The sequence below is a fragment of the Oscarella lobularis genome, chromosome 4 (assembly GCF_947507565.1).
Source record: "Oscarella lobularis chromosome 4, ooOscLobu1.1, whole genome shotgun sequence".
In the NCBI taxonomy this organism is placed as follows: Eukaryota; Metazoa; Porifera; class Homoscleromorpha; order Homosclerophorida; family Oscarellidae; genus Oscarella; species Oscarella lobularis.
Window position 1 is genome coordinate 3,117,226 of NC_089178.1, and position 15,048 is coordinate 3,132,273.

General features: G+C 47.0%; 6 protein-coding genes across 11 annotated transcripts in view; 4 read left to right on the forward strand and 2 right to left on the reverse strand.

Moving 5' to 3' along the window:
• Positions 1-4: 4 nt before the first annotated feature.
• Positions 5-1,156, reverse strand: LOC136186681 (uncharacterized). The gene has a single exon (XM_065974131.1). The coding sequence runs from the start codon at positions 1,131-1,133 to the stop codon at positions 93-95; it is 1,041 nt and encodes a 346-aa protein (XP_065830203.1). The 5' UTR covers positions 1,134-1,156; the 3' UTR covers positions 5-92.
• A 45-nt stretch (positions 1,157-1,201) lies between these two features.
• On the forward strand, positions 1,202-4,914 carry LOC136186672 (ER degradation-enhancing alpha-mannosidase-like protein 3). 2 transcript variants are annotated; one of them, XM_065974119.1, is made up of 19 exons: positions 1,202-1,320; positions 1,377-1,422; positions 1,486-1,586; positions 1,639-1,791; positions 1,886-2,042; positions 2,120-2,275; positions 2,327-2,432; positions 2,489-2,586; positions 2,644-2,862; positions 2,913-2,996; positions 3,055-3,179; positions 3,234-3,632; positions 3,691-3,814; positions 3,871-3,949; positions 4,004-4,119; positions 4,177-4,336; positions 4,390-4,560; positions 4,613-4,751; positions 4,810-4,914. In XM_065974119.1, the coding sequence occupies exons 1-18, from the start codon at positions 1,232-1,234 to the stop codon at positions 4,735-4,737; spliced, it is 2,508 nt and encodes an 835-aa protein (XP_065830191.1). In that variant the 5' UTR covers positions 1,202-1,231; the 3' UTR covers positions 4,738-4,751; positions 4,810-4,914. The 2 variants fall into 2 exon arrangements, with proteins under 2 accessions (XP_065830191.1, XP_065830190.1); XM_065974118.1 differs by having other exon boundaries at positions 4,613-4,846.
• Positions 4,915-4,984: 70 nt separating this feature from the next.
• On the forward strand, positions 4,985-8,548 carry LOC136186671 (uncharacterized). 2 transcript variants are annotated; one of them, XM_065974116.1, is made up of 13 exons: positions 4,985-5,725; positions 5,802-6,092; positions 6,176-6,208; positions 6,276-6,346; positions 6,418-6,496; positions 6,558-6,594; positions 6,646-6,740; positions 6,792-7,660; positions 7,715-7,874; positions 7,925-8,027; positions 8,090-8,132; positions 8,191-8,358; positions 8,410-8,548. In XM_065974116.1, exons 1-13 carry the CDS (start codon positions 5,105-5,107, stop codon positions 8,465-8,467), a joined length of 2,628 nt encoding a protein of 875 aa, XP_065830188.1. In that variant the 5' UTR covers positions 4,985-5,104; the 3' UTR covers positions 8,468-8,548. The 2 variants fall into 2 exon arrangements, with proteins under 2 accessions (XP_065830188.1, XP_065830189.1); XM_065974117.1 differs by lacking the exon at positions 6,176-6,208.
• Positions 8,549-8,557: 9 nt separating this feature from the next.
• Positions 8,558-14,529, forward strand: LOC136186677 (histone-lysine N-methyltransferase SMYD3-like). Of its 3 annotated transcripts, XM_065974127.1 has the most exons (17): positions 8,558-8,752; positions 8,802-8,865; positions 8,913-9,023; positions 9,076-9,124; positions 9,182-9,303; positions 9,360-9,427; positions 9,495-9,597; positions 9,651-9,758; positions 9,813-9,867; positions 9,918-9,986; positions 10,038-10,148; positions 10,200-10,363; positions 10,410-10,528; positions 10,678-10,904; positions 12,746-13,629; positions 13,711-13,837; positions 13,888-14,528. In XM_065974127.1, the coding sequence occupies exons 1-14, from the start codon at positions 8,595-8,597 to the stop codon at positions 10,691-10,693; spliced, it is 1,317 nt and encodes a 438-aa protein (XP_065830199.1). In that variant the 5' UTR covers positions 8,558-8,594; the 3' UTR covers positions 10,694-10,904; positions 12,746-13,629; positions 13,711-13,837; positions 13,888-14,528. The 3 variants fall into 3 exon arrangements, with proteins under 3 accessions (XP_065830199.1, XP_065830200.1, XP_065830198.1); XM_065974128.1 differs by having other exon boundaries at positions 10,410-10,618; positions 12,746-13,837; positions 13,888-14,529; XM_065974126.1 differs by having other exon boundaries at positions 12,746-13,837; positions 13,888-14,529.
• LOC136186669 (exosome complex exonuclease RRP44-like) lies at positions 10,587-14,747 on the reverse strand. Of its 2 annotated transcripts, XM_065974115.1 has the most exons (24): positions 14,505-14,746; positions 14,389-14,451; positions 14,240-14,334; positions 14,108-14,182; positions 13,868-14,048; positions 13,730-13,816; positions 13,655-13,674; positions 13,335-13,605; positions 13,204-13,272; positions 13,008-13,145; positions 12,797-12,943; positions 12,684-12,741; positions 12,579-12,637; positions 12,434-12,535; positions 12,238-12,384; positions 12,055-12,182; positions 11,919-12,005; positions 11,715-11,871; positions 11,444-11,664; positions 11,302-11,392; positions 11,173-11,250; positions 10,963-11,115; positions 10,774-10,896; positions 10,587-10,720 (listed from the first exon to the last, which is right to left on the reverse strand). In XM_065974115.1, the coding sequence occupies exons 1-24, from the start codon at positions 14,721-14,723 to the stop codon at positions 10,643-10,645; spliced, it is 2,847 nt and encodes a 948-aa protein (XP_065830187.1). In that variant the 5' UTR covers positions 14,724-14,746; the 3' UTR covers positions 10,587-10,642. The 2 variants fall into 2 exon arrangements, with proteins under 2 accessions (XP_065830187.1, XP_065830186.1); XM_065974114.1 differs by having other exon boundaries at positions 13,730-14,048; positions 14,505-14,747.
• The window catches only part of LOC136186685 (uncharacterized), a gene marked incomplete in the record, with an annotated part of 2,346 nt that continues 1,981 nt past the window's right edge, over positions 14,684-15,048 (forward strand). The window contains 2 exon segments of the mRNA XM_065974135.1: positions 14,684-14,956; positions 15,006-15,048. Coding sequence (XP_065830207.1) covers positions 14,760-14,956; positions 15,006-15,048 — 240 coding nt within the window.

Consider the following 15,048-nt stretch of genomic DNA (forward strand, 5'->3'; position numbering starts at 1 on the left):
ACGATCACGAGACAATTATTATTAAACAGCCGCCCCCGCTCTTGCAAACGCACAGCACATTGAAGTACAATATTCAAGTACAACAAAACTTGTTATTTTGCCCAATTAATAGTTCCTGTGTTCGTTTTCGTATCGAACATGGCAACTGTTCCTGAGGCAAAGTGGCGAGTGTACACGTCACCCTCTTTTGTGGCTGGGCCTGTTGGTTTTCCTAACGGTTTGTCATATTCTGGATGCCAAGTTATCCAATCCATGTGAGTTTCATCAACATACCAGCCGCTAGAGCAACCGTAGTACGAATATTCTCCTGCACCAATCAGAAAAGCAGCCAGACTGTTGGTGATGTTTTTGCATGAGTCGTGGTAACCGGCATGAGCTTCAACTAGTTTCTTTTCGGATACGGCTTTCTGTAGTTGTAAAATGGATGCCTCTTTTGATTGAAATCCTTCGATCATTGTCGAGCTGACTCCTGGTAACAAATAATTATTAGCAACCAGAACATTGTCTCCTAGACTCTTCTGTAGGTCTTGGAGCACTTGGTCGTGTCCTTTTGCATATGCCTTTGCCGTTTCAGGTGAAAGGGTAGTACCTCGGAACGACTCTTCGCCGGATCTGTCCGCAAAGCAACCGTCGATGTATCCAGTCTTTGTAGCATTAATACAATCAGACGCCCAGAAGTCACGTCCGGCTTGCTTAGAAAAATCAAAGACAAGCATACCATCTTTAGGTTGTTTGAAAGAATGATCCCCAGGAATGCGCACTGGATCACCGGAAGCGTTTCGTAGCCACAATTCAGGATGTTTGAGAAACTCCGCGTGGAGACGATATTGATTCCAGTCGAGCACACTGTTGTAGTAGAAAATGACCTGGACGGAGCTGTTGACAGCTTTGATTTGTTTTGCGGCTGCAAGTATCTTGTCCTCTGCACAGCAGTCGGAAACGTTGGCTTCTTGACCTTTTTCTATAGTGACGAGAGGAAATCGAGCTAGTACTTGGATGGCTGCGTCGTTGAATGGTCCCGTTTTGTTGCACAAATGGCTGTACACCGGGACCGTGTCCCAGCTAAATATAGGCATTTTTGCAGCAACGGCAGAAACAACGAGAACGATCGCTAAAAAAGAGAGAGAACTCATGTTTGGGCGTTACGAGACAGGTCACGAGATTAGCTACAGTACAGCAGCCCTTTATTGCGCATGTCGCACTACAGTAGGCAGATCCCCGGACAGACATCATGTCCTACGCGTTTCGTCTCTTTTTGTTATCCGCACTACTGCGTTCGGTAGTAGACGCAATGAATGACACTCACAGGAGACTTCTCAGGTAAAAATCGCGCTCAAAAAACGACAAAAAACGAAGTCGAACCGTCTTCGTCGCAGAGACACGGCCAAAGAAATGTTCTACCATGCCTACAATTCTTACATGGTAAGCCACGACATCGAGGATAGTTGTCAGAAAGGCGAGAAAGCGAAAAATCGAACCGTGTAGGAAAACGCGTATCCGGCCGACGAACTGATGCCTCTCAGTTGCAAAGGCCGCGTTCGGGGCCGAGAAGCGACGCGCGGCGACGTCGACGACGCTCTCGGAAGGCAAGCGCCGCCGATAATCGTGGCAATTCGCTACAAAATCTCTTCCCACAAGGTTTTCCCTGACTTTGATTGATTCCATGGATACGCTGGCTGTGCTTGGAGATATCAGGGAATTTAGCTTGGCTGCCAAACGCGTCGTCGATGACGTGAGCCTCGACACGGATATCGTCGTATCGGTTTTTGAGACGAATATTCGAGTTCTAGGGTGAAAAAAACTTATGTTCATAAAAAGAAATATTTATCTATCTATCTATCTATCTATCTATCTATATATCTATATATGTATTTTTTTTCGGTAGAGGGCTGCTGAGTAGTCACGTGTTTGCCGAGTTGCTTCGCGAGCGAAAGGACGCGCGACTTCGGTGGTATCGCGGCCAATTGCTGGAACTGGCCGAAGACATGGGTCGACGACTGCTTCCTGCTTTCAACACAACGACTGGGATACCTCACGCGAGGGTAAGTGTTTTCCTTAAGGATGCTACAAAAGACTTCCAATCTCTCCTCCAGCTGTTCCAATTCGATTTTCGTTTTAGGTCAATTTGCGTTATGGCGTGACGGACGACATAATACGACGGTATTACGGGAATGGCAAAGGCCGAAGGCCGGCGAGTACGTGTACGGCGTGTGCTGGAAGTCTTATAATGGAATTTGCGGCATTGAGTCGATTGTCGGGGAACCCCATATATGAAGTAATGTTATTGCTGTCACATACGCTCGAGCTCTTGACGTGCTTCTCGCAGCAAAAGGCTCATCAAGCTATGGAGTCGATCTGGGCAAGTCGCAACGTGAATTCTAATCTCGTTGGAAGCGTTATCGACATCGATACTGGAGCATGGATTAGACAGGGTATAGGGTATAGGTGTAAAAGGAAGGAAGAAGCGAGACGAGATGTTTGCACGTAGATAGCGGAATTGGCGCGGGGACCGATTCCTATTATGAATACTGCCTAAAATCGTACGTTCTACTCGGAAATCTGACGTACTGGGACAGATTCAGCAAGGTAAAGAAAAAAAAAGTCTCACTTCGTCTGATGATAACGGGATTCGAATGTCTTTAGCACTACGATAGCGTGATGCGCTACGTTAACGCTAACTCGGGACCGCCGGCTATGGTTGACGTTATGATGAGTAATCCACTGAAACGATCGAAGAGCTACATGGATTCGTTGCTGGCATTCTGGCCGGGACTTCAGGTTCTTGCCGGCGATTTGAGACCGGCTATTGAATTGCATCACATGTTGTATCACGTAATAAAACGTCATAAATTTCTTCCGGAGGTAAGAGAGAACATAGAGACTCGAATGAGAAGATGAATTTGTCTGAGTAGGCATTCACTGTTGACTATCAAGTCCACTGGGCTCATCATCCCCTCAGACCTGAATTTATTGAGAGTACTTATTTTCTATACACGGTCTGGACATTACTAGTACTATTCCTTGAACGAAGGGACTGCTATTTTTTTGTTCTAGGCGACTAAGGATTCTCACTATTTACAAGTCGGCGAATTGGCGATAGAAAGTTTGCAGAAACATGCACGCGTTCCGTGCGGCTTTGCCGCCGTATCAGACGTGCGAACGCTCGAACACGAAGACCGGTACGAAAAGAAAAGAGACAAGGAAGTGAAATTCACGAGCATTCTCTTTCCTAGCATGGACTCCTTCGTGTTGGCCGAAACATTCAAATATCTTTATCTTTTATTTGCCGACGAAAGCGACATCGCATTCGACATGGACGATTTCGTATTCACGACGGAGGCTCACCTGCTGCCTCTATCGCTGGCAAACGTCAAACCGACGGCGAAAAAAACGATGTTTAAGAAAAGCGATCCGGACTTTAGTTTTCCCGGTAAAAATTTGCGCGATACGACGACGGATTGGACCAGTCTCTCGAGTCGGTCGTGTCCCAATGTCGTTACGTTCGGCGGTTGGGCTCTCTACGCCGATTCGGTTCGCGATGCTACGACGCTTCAGCCGGACGCGCGTCCGCAAAGGCGTTGTCGAGTCGACGCCAACGCGAAGACGACGACGACGATAAACGACGATAAACTGTACGCTTACAACACTGCGTTTATAGTAAATGAAAAATCCTCTTGTCGTCCTTTCTAGCTTGGTCGATCCTGATCAATTTAGCGTCGATAATCCGCTGCACATCGAACTGATTTCTTTGATGGGAATCACGTTAGTGTACCAAGACGACGGCAGTGCCCAGCTGGTGCACAACACTCAGGGGGTAAAGGTCAAATGAGAGAGAGAGCAAAACGCAATTTGTCTTATCTCTTTCCGAAGGCCGCAACAGACGTGCACGCTAGACAGGGAATAATTTTCATGCAGAAAATGCTTCAGCGATTAGCGAAGTTGGAAAACGGTACGCTCCGCGCGTTCTTACGTACGTACATACATAGTTGAAATTGTTTTCTAGAACCGAAACACAATCCCGTGTTGGTCGAAATCCTTTCGCCAAGAAGTCTTCGATCGTCGTTTCTCGGCGGTCCGGCGCTATTTGGTGCTCCACTAGTCGGCGAACAAGCCGTCACAGTAGGCGCTGCCGGCTTAGGACGTAGTCTCTTTGTTTTTGTTCTCTCATCATCGTAGGTGTACGGTCTCGTCGTGGCCGCCGATCCGCCGCACGCCTGCTCCCGTCTCAACAATGACCTTCGCAATCGAATTGTACTTATACGACGAGGAAATTGCATGTTTATGGAGAAAGCGCGCAATGCGGGGGAAGCCGGAGCACTGGGTGCCGTCATTGTCGGTAAGAACATATGTACTATCGTAACGAGACTTCATAATAGGTATGGCATTTAGACAATGTCGACCTGGAACTAAATCGAACTCCTCTCGCAATGAGTGGAGACGGTACCAATGGTAATATCGTCACCGTTCCTTCGACGTTTGTGCTCAAAGCGGACGGCGATAAGCTCTACGAGTACCTCGATAACTCGGTAGAAGTCACCGTTCGATTAGGGCCTCAAAGAAGTCGGTGGTTCCCGTTTGGGTATTATCTTTAACTGTGCAAGTATTTTTGTAGGTGCTTTAGATCGAGGCGATAACGTTTCCACTTCGGGCTGTTCAAACATACCGGTAGATGGTTCAAAGGACGGGCATTGCGGTGAAACCACAAAACGCGACGACGACGCTAACGATGGTACATGACGTATTTATTTAAAGTGCGTTTTGTACAGTATTTATAAAGCCGTTTGAGGAATTTGCTTCTTCTTCTGTCAGATTTTAAGAGCAGAGAATAATTCAAAATCGTTTTCTCTCCGACGGCTTTTTTAAAACAAGATCTGATTGCGACTCTGTTTGTTACGGAACTTCGTTTGGAATTCAATCGTTTGCTTTGACTCGGTCAATGAAATGGCCGGTATTTCCTGCCTTGAGCTGGCATGTGCGTTATCATACCGGAAGCATCGAGACATCCGGGCCGCTCGTGAGTTAGTCTGTAGGCAAAGGTCTCGATCGATCATTCTTTTGGTACTGTAACTGCACCGAAGCCGGTCGAAGTTTCGTCGCAAGCAAAATGGATATGAGATCGACGCCGTCGCCCTCGTCGACGACGATCGAGTCGCAGCTCGACGAAACGACGCAGGAAAACCTTCGCCTTCGTCGCACGCTCGCCCAATTTCGTTCGACGACCGAACAGTTGACAAAACGCTACGAAAAACTCCTCGCCGACAGCCAGCACGATCGTCAACGCGTCGAAACACTCGAGCAAAATCTAACGGCGTCGACAAAAGCGAACGACGATTTGACAATGCGCTTGTCCGATTTGATGACGGAACGCGACGCGGCGGTGCGACGCGCTCGCGAAATCGAAGAACGACGAATGTCGTCGACGAAAGACGACGACGAACGACGCCCGTCCCTATCGCTTCTATCCGAACTACAGATGCTTCGACGAGCCGTCGACAGTTATCAACGCGAGCTCGAAACGACGCGCGAAGACGTCGAACGACTTCAGCAGGAGTGCAGCGTGTCGAAGAAAGAGCGACAGGATGCGCTCGAAGAGCAGGAATCGCTAACAGGACAGTGCTATCGATTGAAAACGGAGCTCGACGCGGCGACGTCGAGTCGCGACGAGTTAGCGACGAAAAGCGCCGAACTCGAAACGACCGTCGTTCGATTGGAATTGGAGTTAGACGTGAGAGAAAGAGAGGGAGGAAGGGATGGGTAGGATCTTTTATAGCGTTTACTTAGGACGTCTTTTGTGTTTGTAGCGAGCGAGACGGGAGAGTCGCGAGGCGCAGGAGAAGCGTAATTGGGCGTTCGAAGCGCGTTCGCAGGTCGTGCGCGAGTGCAACGAGGCGCGCTTGGCGTGCGACGATTTGCGTCAAGCGCGCGATCAGGCGGTCAGCAATCACATGGAGGCGCTACACGAACTCGACGGGCTCAAAACCGATTTGGCCGTCGCTCTACGAGAGTCGAAAGAGGCGAAAAACGAGCGCCGAATCGCGTCGAGGAAAACGAGCGCGCTAATCGAGAGATTGACTGACTGGTTGGCCCTTCAGGTAACACACGCGGGGGACGAGGAGAAGAGAAGGCGGGGCGTTTTTTTTGTACGGCTGCGTTTTGTGATCTGTGGTTAATTTAGGACGTTACCCCCCTCGTCGATGATCCATTCGAGGTTAGGGCGGCGCGTTTTTTCCCCTCTTCTCTACGCGAATAATCGGGGTTGTCGTTAATTATAAAAGGACGAGGCCGGCGGACAGCACACGGGCTTTGATTCGGGAGTCGGTTCGTCGGAACAGAAAGACGACGTCGGGTTCGTACGAAATGGAATGAATGAATGAATGAATGAATGAATGAATAAATGAATGAATTTCGTGACTTTAGGTCTGGTGTCAAGGTGAAGATCAGTAGCGTCGATCTCACTATAGCAACCGAATCGGACGCCGATTCTTCGTTGGAAAAGGCACGCGCGCGAAAATAAAGATATTGCTGAATATGCGTTTTTTAAATGAGTGTTTCTTTAGCAACGAAAAAAGATTTCTCTAACCGGTGCACCATCCGGTGAGAAAGAAGGGGACGCGAGGGAAACGATGATATATTTACTTTTCCTAGAGTGGGGTATCACGTGGGAAACGCGCTTGTTTGCAGCGGAAGTTAGAGCAGGAAATGCGGTTGACCTCGTCGAACCCGGAAGTTGCGTGACGGAGGTACAGAACGTTTATAATCCTTCTCCGACGTGACGACACTTCCATGGGCAGATAAATGGATTTCAAACGTCAAACTGCAGTCTAGATAAAATACGCGAATCAATTGATTCCTTGTGCCAAGGCGGCGGCGGCGGCACGCTGACAGTGCAAAAAACACCCCTGAAAATTCCCGCGGACGTTCTAACGTCGATAAAGGAGTGCAAAGCGGCGCTGAGCGAAAGCGACACAACGCAACCGTTTTCCTTGCGACTCGCATCGAGTTGGGCTTCGTTGGTGAGCGGCGGCGGCTGCCGAAACGATCGAGACAAATCGCCGGCGACGAGCGTTTTGGGCGATTTGGCTTCGAAAAACGATGCAGTTGCCAAAGAAGAAGTGACTCGAAAACAGTCAGTGGGAAGTTCGAGTCTGACTGTCAGTTGGGCGGCGGCGAGTCGCCGACGATCTCTCAGTCCGCTAATCGTCAAAAAGGAGAAGGAATCGAAGGGCGCAGTTCGGCAGTCCTTGTCGCCGCCGCCGCCGGCGACGACAAGTGCCGACGATTCGCGCAAACGCAGATCCATATCGACGGAGCTGCGCGACGAAATACGAAAGTCGCTCAACGAAGCGCGTCTCATCTCCGCCAACGCGTTGCTCAGTCCCGACGTCGTCGCTTCGCCGCTCGTTCGCGTCACGCGATCGCCGTTCAGTTTCGAAAATCAATCGACGACGACGCCGACGGCGACGGGAGACGCGCGCCACATGAGCTGGAGCGTGCCGGAAGGGGATTCCGCCTCCGATGCCCACTCCCCGTCACCCCCGGCGCTCTTTGTTGCGGGTTCCAAGCGATCATCTATTGCCGCCGCCTCGCCTTTGGCTGCTATATTACCAGAGGCAGTGGCGGCTACAACGCCACCGTCCAATGAGAGTAGAAATGCCAATGGGTCCGGTCTTATAGGATACGCGTTATTGAGGCACAATGGCAATTTATTTTTTAGTTTTCAACGGGAACGCACCGTTACGCTGCAAAAGAGGAACGGCACGCTCGGTTTTCTGATCAAAGGCGGCAACGCCACGGGCATATTTGTTTCAGAAATACGACCCGGATTCACCTTAGGCGGCCTTAATGGGGTCCAACCAGGAGACGAAATCCTCATGGTCGGTTAGAATGGAATTATAGGGAATAAAGAGATTCATGTCTCGCATAGGTGGGGGAGCATAGTTTGATTGGGCTAACGCGGCAAGAAGCGGCAGATATTCTTCGCGGTGTTGTGGATTCTGTAGCATTGGTAGTTCGACACAACATGCTTAGTAAGAAAGAGACACATGATGGACTAGGCATTTTTGATTGGACGGGTTTTTTTCCGCCGCAGAATTTCTTCAGCTTCCGTCTTCCTGCGATTCTTTCTATGTCAAGTGCGTCCATGCACGGGAGCGTTGTGTCATCAATATGCAATTTTTTCCTCTCTTGAAGGTGTGTGCGTTCGTACGAAGGAAATCGCGCAACTGGAGAAATAAGCCTCTCGAAAGGCGACACGCTTCGCATAACGGACACAGTTGTCAATCATCCCGCTTCTTCGTGGCACGCTGTTGTAGTAAGTGGCAGCAGCTCGAGATCAGGCACTGTTCCCAATATAGAAAGGTAGTACAAATGAAATCGTTACTGAGCATGCCACCAAAATAGTCTGTCTAGATCTTTGCAAGATGGAAAGCCCCTTTACGAACGAATCGATCGGCCTACATTAATTTAGGTTTTTTTTGTAGATTTGTATTTTTTAGTGCATTAGTTTTGGCCTAGTCACTGTCAATCAATTAATCAATCAATCAATCAATTTACCATGTGCATTCGTCCGGGAGAGCGTATACGGGTTCGCAAAAATGGACAAAGTTCGAGTTGCGGACGTTGCGGGAAAAGGAAGGGGTCTTCTAGCCACTAAAGCAATCGAGCGTGGAGATCTGGTTGGAGAAGAGGAGCCTTTTGCCTTCGTTGTGATCCAGAAGCATCGTAGCAAGCTGTGCCACCAGTGCGCCAACAGGTTCGTCATTTCGTCGGCATTTGCTGGGTCCACTACTTCTATTTTTTAGTGTTCAATCTTTGTCGCGTTGCTCGAAATGCAAGTTCGCTTACTACTGCAGCAAAGAGTGTCAGGTACATCATTAGGGCTCCTAAGTCTCCCAAAAAATCTCTTCTTGCAGAAGAAGGCGTGGTCTCTGCACAAACTCGAATGTCAGCGAATTCAAAACGTGTCGCCAAGAATGCCGACGGAAAGTGTCCGATTTCTCGCTCGACTCATCGACCAAGGAGAGGCACGTCCGTTTTAGAATATTAGAAAATAAGTGATATAATTTAATTTTTTAGATTTTTAAGAAGGAGAATCAGCCAAACCCAGTTGATGCGTTATGTGGCGGTATGCAGTCTCCTCACTCAAGGGGGGCAGCACAGACGCCTCATTGATATTCTACAGATGCCGATTCTCTCAAAACAAACTTGGAACAGCAGAAGACCTTTGTCGATCTTTCTCTAACATTGAGGCAATTTTCAGACTTAGATGTCAGAGCTCACGTTCTTGCTGATCTCTATGGAAAGGTAAGAACGGCTCTAGATCTATGCAAAGGCGATCTTCATTTTCCTTTTTATGTCAGATTCATCGTAATTGTTTTACTGTTTCTAATGGATACATGGAACCAGTTGGCGTTGCTATGTACCAAACGTATGTCAATCAATCAATGGTCTATCTATCTATCTATCTATCTATCTATGGGCATTGACTCTCTAAGGTTTTCTCTTCTGAATCATTCGTGCGTTCCTAACTGCGTTGCAACCAATCAACAAGCAAGGATGCAAGTGAGAGCAGTACGTCCTATAAAAGCCGGCGAAGAGGTGATAAGAAACGATTTGTTACAATTGTTTCTGTTGTGTATCACGTTAACTAGGTTACCATTAGCTATATCAGCGTCTTTCAACCTATTGAAAGTCGCAGAGACGCACTCCAGGAACAGTATAGTTTTTTGTGCACTTGTCCTGGTTGTTGTAGCGCTGAAGTAAGTGTAGGCAGCTCAAGCTGTCTTCAATAACGCATCTGTGTTTTTTACAAGGCTTTGGAGAAAAATCGAATTCATACTAGTTCACAGCAAAAAGTATCAGAGACAGGTAGATTCTTGATTTATATATTGATCCGGCATGGAATTTTTGATTTGTAGCTATTAGGCGGAATGTTGACGAAAGCAAACGAGTTTCTTCTGCTGCCGAGACAGCAATGCGAGCAGGAAGTGAGAAAGAAAAAATATTAATAACATCGTTGCTCATTTTATGTATTTTAGATTACTCAGAAGCCTTGTCCACGTTAGAGTCATACATCAAGTCAACGGTTCTGCACCCGTTTAGCTACTACGTTGTTCAGTGCATTGATAAAGCAATGGATTGCTGCATAGGTGTGCTGTCAATCAAAAACGGCTTTTTTCCAGTCAGCCGTTCTTCTATAGAGACTGAGAAGTGGGAAAAGGCGCTTGACTATGCCTTGATGACTATCGAACCGTACAAGATGTTCACTCAGTGTAATCCTGTAGTGGCTATACAGTTATTCAAAGTTGTCAAGCTGCAGTTGCACCTAAATAAGCTGAAGGAAGCTGCCCAGTCCGTCGATGTGGTAAGTTCTTTCCTGAAAGATAAATGGTGTGACTTTTGGGCTCAAGGTTCTACGAATGCTTGAAATCACTCACGGCAGAGATCATGACGTCACGATAGACTGCCAGAAAATGGCCTGGTTCACTCATCAAGAGGAAAGAGCGATGGCCAATAAGCAGAAAGCGATGTAAGGCCTATTTCTTTGCCTAATTCTTCAAGTTGCGTGCACTGTGTCAAGAAACAGATCAAACTAATCAGTTTTTATTTTTGATTAATTGTAAGATTCGCTTTCGCATCCGTCCTAGTCTAGAGCAACTTTTTTTCTCTTTCGTTTAGATTCATTTTTGGGTGAAGAAACGCCTTCGTTGAACCCTGCAACCTATAATACGAAAACAAACAGAGGATTGTCTGGGTGTTGGATCTCATTTTTACCTGGGGCCAGACGAGTTCAACTTTGAGCTTGTCGGGACGAAGCTCTCGCTTTTCGACTTGAAGACGCACTTTGACCTTGCCAAAAACGGTCAAACGCACACTTCCCGCAGTCTGAGACGGAACCTGTCCAGGTGAGCAAATATAGATAGAAATTCGCTACACTCACTCGCTCACTCGCGCACGCCGTACCTGTTCATTGAACGTAAAAACCGATTTCTTCTCATCATCGCGAAGGAATAAGGACGTTTCGAGACCGTAGCGAGGAATGAGAATGCTAATAGCATTTCGCTGCACGCTCGTTATGTAACCCTCGACGCAGACTACCTTCCCTTTGAAAAATATCTAATGCGTAGACGTGATAGTAAGTAACTGTCCGACTAAATTCCAAACAGTGTTAACCTGAGTGTGTAGCTGAACTGATGCCCTTCCGGCTAGCTGGGCCATTCTGTGTCTATGATTGAAATGATTACATAGTTCCTAGCAGTTCACGTTAGTTGAGGAATCGTCTTAAATTGACTGACTACGTACCTGCACTTTGCGAGAAACGAGCATGTCAGGATGTGTAGTATCCGCACTAATAGCCACGGCTAGCAAACGGTGCACCATTATATCAGGATATCTAATCAAAAGTATCGTTTTCGACGACTAAACGACTTTTCTTCTCTGAAACCTTCTAATTGGTGATGTAAAATGGGTGTAAATCGAAGCAGCTAAACCGTAGTGATAAAAATTCTCTTCCGGTTCTGTACCGGAACAGAAGTAGAGCGCTTGCATCATGCAGCGCGTAGACAAAATCCGCAGAAGCGTATTGAAATATGGGTCGTCAGGCAATTCGGCCTTGGCAAGCGATTGAGCCAACGCCTTGCCGTTATCTACCTCTAAGCGAATTCCCTAAGAAATGTTTGGGCTAAGCAAAAGATTGCATGGGATCGCGTCCTTGCTTTTAGTTGGGCAGCTCTAAGAAGAGAATCAAATTTGCCGAGAGGCGGTTGCTGATGGCGCCGAAGCACTGCGCAATCAGGAAAATCGTTGTGGATTTTCGTTGCAACCGAAATATTAGCTAGTAACATGAACTCTTCAACCAAGTGATTTGTCTCCCTAAAGATGATTTTAATGTGAGGAAAGTCAGCGGTTAACACGCTTGCCTCATTTCCTTTGAATCCAAATTGATTGGATCGTGAGATTCGTCTCCAAAGTCGAATCTAACTTCTGGAGATGCTAAAACTAATGCCCTGAAAAAGAATTTCTAAATTTCATAGCTTGCCAGACGAATTGTCAGACCCATTTTCCAGTCTTTTCTGCCTTAACGCTTTGGCAAGACTATTCAAAAGGCGCAAAGCTTCTGTCACTTCGTCCACCTTTGATTTATCATCAATTCTTAGTTGAGCTTCTTCGTACGTTAGGGCAGCCTAGAGATAAGCAGAGGCGAGTTTCGTTAGTCGCCACTTAGGTATTATTGCTCACTTTTGACTTGATAACAGTCTTGTGGAATTTCGTCTGTAAAATTGTCCCTTCATTCATTTCCCATATACACGACATTGCAAGTCTCTCCTCGTTCGCTCTAAGCGAGCAGAGATTCGAGCTTAGCAATTCGGGCACCATATCGATACGCTAAAGACGCTGACCACGCACATAAAAACACCACCGAAAATGTACTCACTCTATCAACAAGATAGACAGTTGTTCCTCGATTGATAGCCTCTTTGTCGAGAGGAGAACCGGGTCTTATGAAGTGAGTCACATCAGCGATGTGAACTCCAACCTAAAATAGACGTCATGACGAGTAGAACTGACCGACAAGGAACCTCAAAATTTCCGTTAGATAGTTGCCTGCAGTGCAACGCATCGTCAATATCAGTGCAACCTGAAAAGTAGTCTAATAATGTAGGGAGAAAGGCTTTATTTCTTACCGGGCGGGTCGACGCTGCATACGCACACGTCGCGTAGATCTACTCTTTTTTGTCGTTCCTAGATGAGAAGTCGAGTCGAAAGCGGGACAATTTACTGACTGAAGCGTCTTCACTTCTGCTGATATCGACCAAGGCATCGACGGAAGATCCTTGAGAACGTTCTCCGAGAACTGCTGATGCGGAATTTCGTGCTCCAACAGAAGAACTTCGTTTTCGGCGTCTTTGTCGCCGACAGGACCCAACGCTTTCACAAAATGCCCCTAAGAAAATAACAACGACGTCGTCCTCTTGATTCCGTTCCAGACACCGACTGGTGTAACTCACTTGTGGATACTTTGAACTTCTTGACCACTCGTCAATGGAAACGACAATTCTCTGGCCGTCCAACGTCGTTCCCTGGCGAGTCGTTATCCTAATTCTAGGCACGCGTTTTTCAGCCGGTACGAATATTCTACTAATCGTCTAAGCGAGAAAACGCTTCATCTCGCAAACGACTTGGCTCGCAGTGAAAAGTGCTTACGTGTTTAGTCAAAGCTGGCAACAGAATGCCACAGTAAGGTCTCCAGTTTCTTTTGATAATACCAACCACCTCGACACAAAAACGCGATAGAAATAATGCAGAAGGTCAAGGTGTATTTCCCCCGATCATACCTTTCCGGACGGTTCTCGTTCTTTTGTTTTTGACAGAGCGTTTTTTCCTTTTCCGGCTATTGCCGTCTCGAGGTCATCTTCACCCGGTTCAGCGTCTTCGACGTCTTCTCGGAAGACGATGTCGGACGAGTAGGACCACTCGTTCTCGGGCAGCATTTCAATGGCAACGATGTCGTCGTGAACAGCCCGATTGATGTTCTGACGACCTTGAATGAGAATCGGCTGCCTGTCGGAATCCTGGGCAAGCATGAAGCCTTCCAAATAGTTGTTTCTGAAAAAGAGAATTGAAAAACAGGTATTGATTATAAGAAAATCGATGCCTCTTGGCTTGGTAAGTGCCCTAAAAGGACAGCATCTCTTATTGTCTTCTATTTAGGAATTTTTCTCTCACGCACTTGAACCAGTTTTCCTGATTTGATTCCAGCATGAAGTCGAGCAGAAGACAAGTACTCCGGAAACACTTTCTCACTGTCACCATCTCGCTGAAATAGAAAGGATTGCAGGTATTCTGCTCTGTGTGTATACATATATACCTTAGTGTTTCCCTCTTCAGCTTGACTCAACTTGTCAACTAATTCCGGGTAGTCTGACAACGACTCAACGTACTGACGCATCGTAAAAGTGAGCAGCCCCGCTAGGCTAGCCTTCTCCTTATTGGCATTGTCATTTGTCAACAACACAACCTTATAATCGGCAAACTTGTGAGCACACCAACTGTCATCCAGAGAGAATGTCACACAAGTGAAATTTCTCAAGAGAGATTTTTCTCTCACGCTGTTGCCACTCTGATAGCTCTGTCATTCCTGTCATTGGCAGACTCGTCTTTTTCTCTTTCAACGTACATGTCTCTACAGCGCAAAAATTCCACACGGCTTCCTTCCTGATTATATAAGAAAAAGACCGACTTGTGGTGTTCGTTCGAGAGAACGTAGAAACATCTGTTCTGATCATCCAACTGTTCTCTAATACGTTTATAGACGGGCAAATTTCTGTGTTTCACCTGGCGTGGGGGAAGAAGAAAAATTAGAAGATCGTTTCATCCTTCTGCAAGCACCTCTTCAAGAACAGTCTGCAATAAAATCAAACCGGCGATCCCATGAAATTCCAAAACATCAATCTAAATTTTAAATTCAATTACCAATTTTAGATCCCTTTCTTTTTTTACAGTACCTGATGAAGAACGACGTTCGTGTCGGGTACTAGGAGATGTTTAAAGGGACACAGCGTCGACTTTCGCGCCGCCACGTTTTCGACGAACGGATCGGCGCACGAAACGCGCTTCTCGCCTTGCCATCCCGTCCAGACGTCGTCTCGAAGATAATGCTCGCGGACGACTTTGACGACGGCTCCTCGTTTCGTCTTCTTGACAAACGATCTCGATTTCAGCATTCGGGAGGGAGAATTAATTGATATCACCGCGATTAGATGCTGAACGTTTTGGTCGTTTTCTACTGGATTGCCGTCAACGGAGCGACTCTCTTTGCCCTCCTGTCGTATGCCACGGGACGATTTCAGTTCGAAATCATAAGAAACGTGCACGAGTATGGAAAACTGTACCACGTGGTGCAGTCGAAGGAAAAAACTGTGGCGTCATATTTGTCTCGCCTGAGAGTCCCTAAAAGGTGCGTGGAATGAAAATTCGTTCCTCGAGAGGTGCAGAGTTCTTTGTAGTTGGTTTTCTCATTTCTACGCCTTCGCGATTTTGACTTTCGTT

Bases quoted from the DNA above. Each gene is read 5' to 3' on its own strand.
- LOC136186681 (XM_065974131.1), bottom strand. From the start codon at position 1,133: ATGAGTTCTCTCTCTTTTTTAGCGATCGTTCTCGTTGTTTCTGCCGTT.
- LOC136186672 (XM_065974119.1), top strand. From the start codon at position 1,232: ATGTCCTACGCGTTTCGTCTCTTTTTGTTATCCGCACTACTGCGTTCG. The intron at 1,792-1,885 runs GTGAAAAAAACT...TTTTTTCGGTAG, and splicing joins ACGAATATTCGAGTTCTAGG to AGGGCTGCTGAGTAGTCACG. The intron at 2,587-2,643 runs GTAAAGAAAAAA...GAATGTCTTTAG, and splicing joins ACTGGGACAGATTCAGCAAG to CACTACGATAGCGTGATGCG.
- LOC136186671 (XM_065974116.1), top strand. From the start codon at position 5,105: ATGGATATGAGATCGACGCCGTCGCCCTCGTCGACGACGATCGAGTCG. The intron at 6,497-6,557 runs GCACGCGCGCGA...GTGTTTCTTTAG, and splicing joins CCGATTCTTCGTTGGAAAAG to CAACGAAAAAAGATTTCTCT. The intron at 8,133-8,190 runs GTGCGTCCATGC...CCTCTCTTGAAG, and splicing joins TGCGATTCTTTCTATGTCAA to GTGTGTGCGTTCGTACGAAG.
- LOC136186677 (XM_065974126.1), top strand. From the start codon at position 8,595: ATGGACAAAGTTCGAGTTGCGGACGTTGCGGGAAAAGGAAGGGGTCTT. The intron at 9,598-9,650 runs GTGATAAGAAAC...CACGTTAACTAG, and splicing joins CTATAAAAGCCGGCGAAGAG to GTTACCATTAGCTATATCAG. The intron at 9,759-9,812 runs GTAAGTGTAGGC...GTTTTTTACAAG, and splicing joins CTGGTTGTTGTAGCGCTGAA to GCTTTGGAGAAAAATCGAAT.
- LOC136186669 (XM_065974114.1), bottom strand. From the start codon at position 14,723: ATGCTGAAATCGAGATCGTTTGTCAAGAAGACGAAACGAGGAGCCGTC. The intron at 13,273-13,334 runs GTATGATCGGGG...TTTTGTGTCGAG, and splicing joins AACGAGAACCGTCCGGAAAG to GTGGTTGGTATTATCAAAAG. The intron at 11,393-11,443 runs GTTTCAGAGAAG...ACTTTTGATTAG, and splicing joins TTTACATCACCAATTAGAAG to ATATCCTGATATAATGGTGC.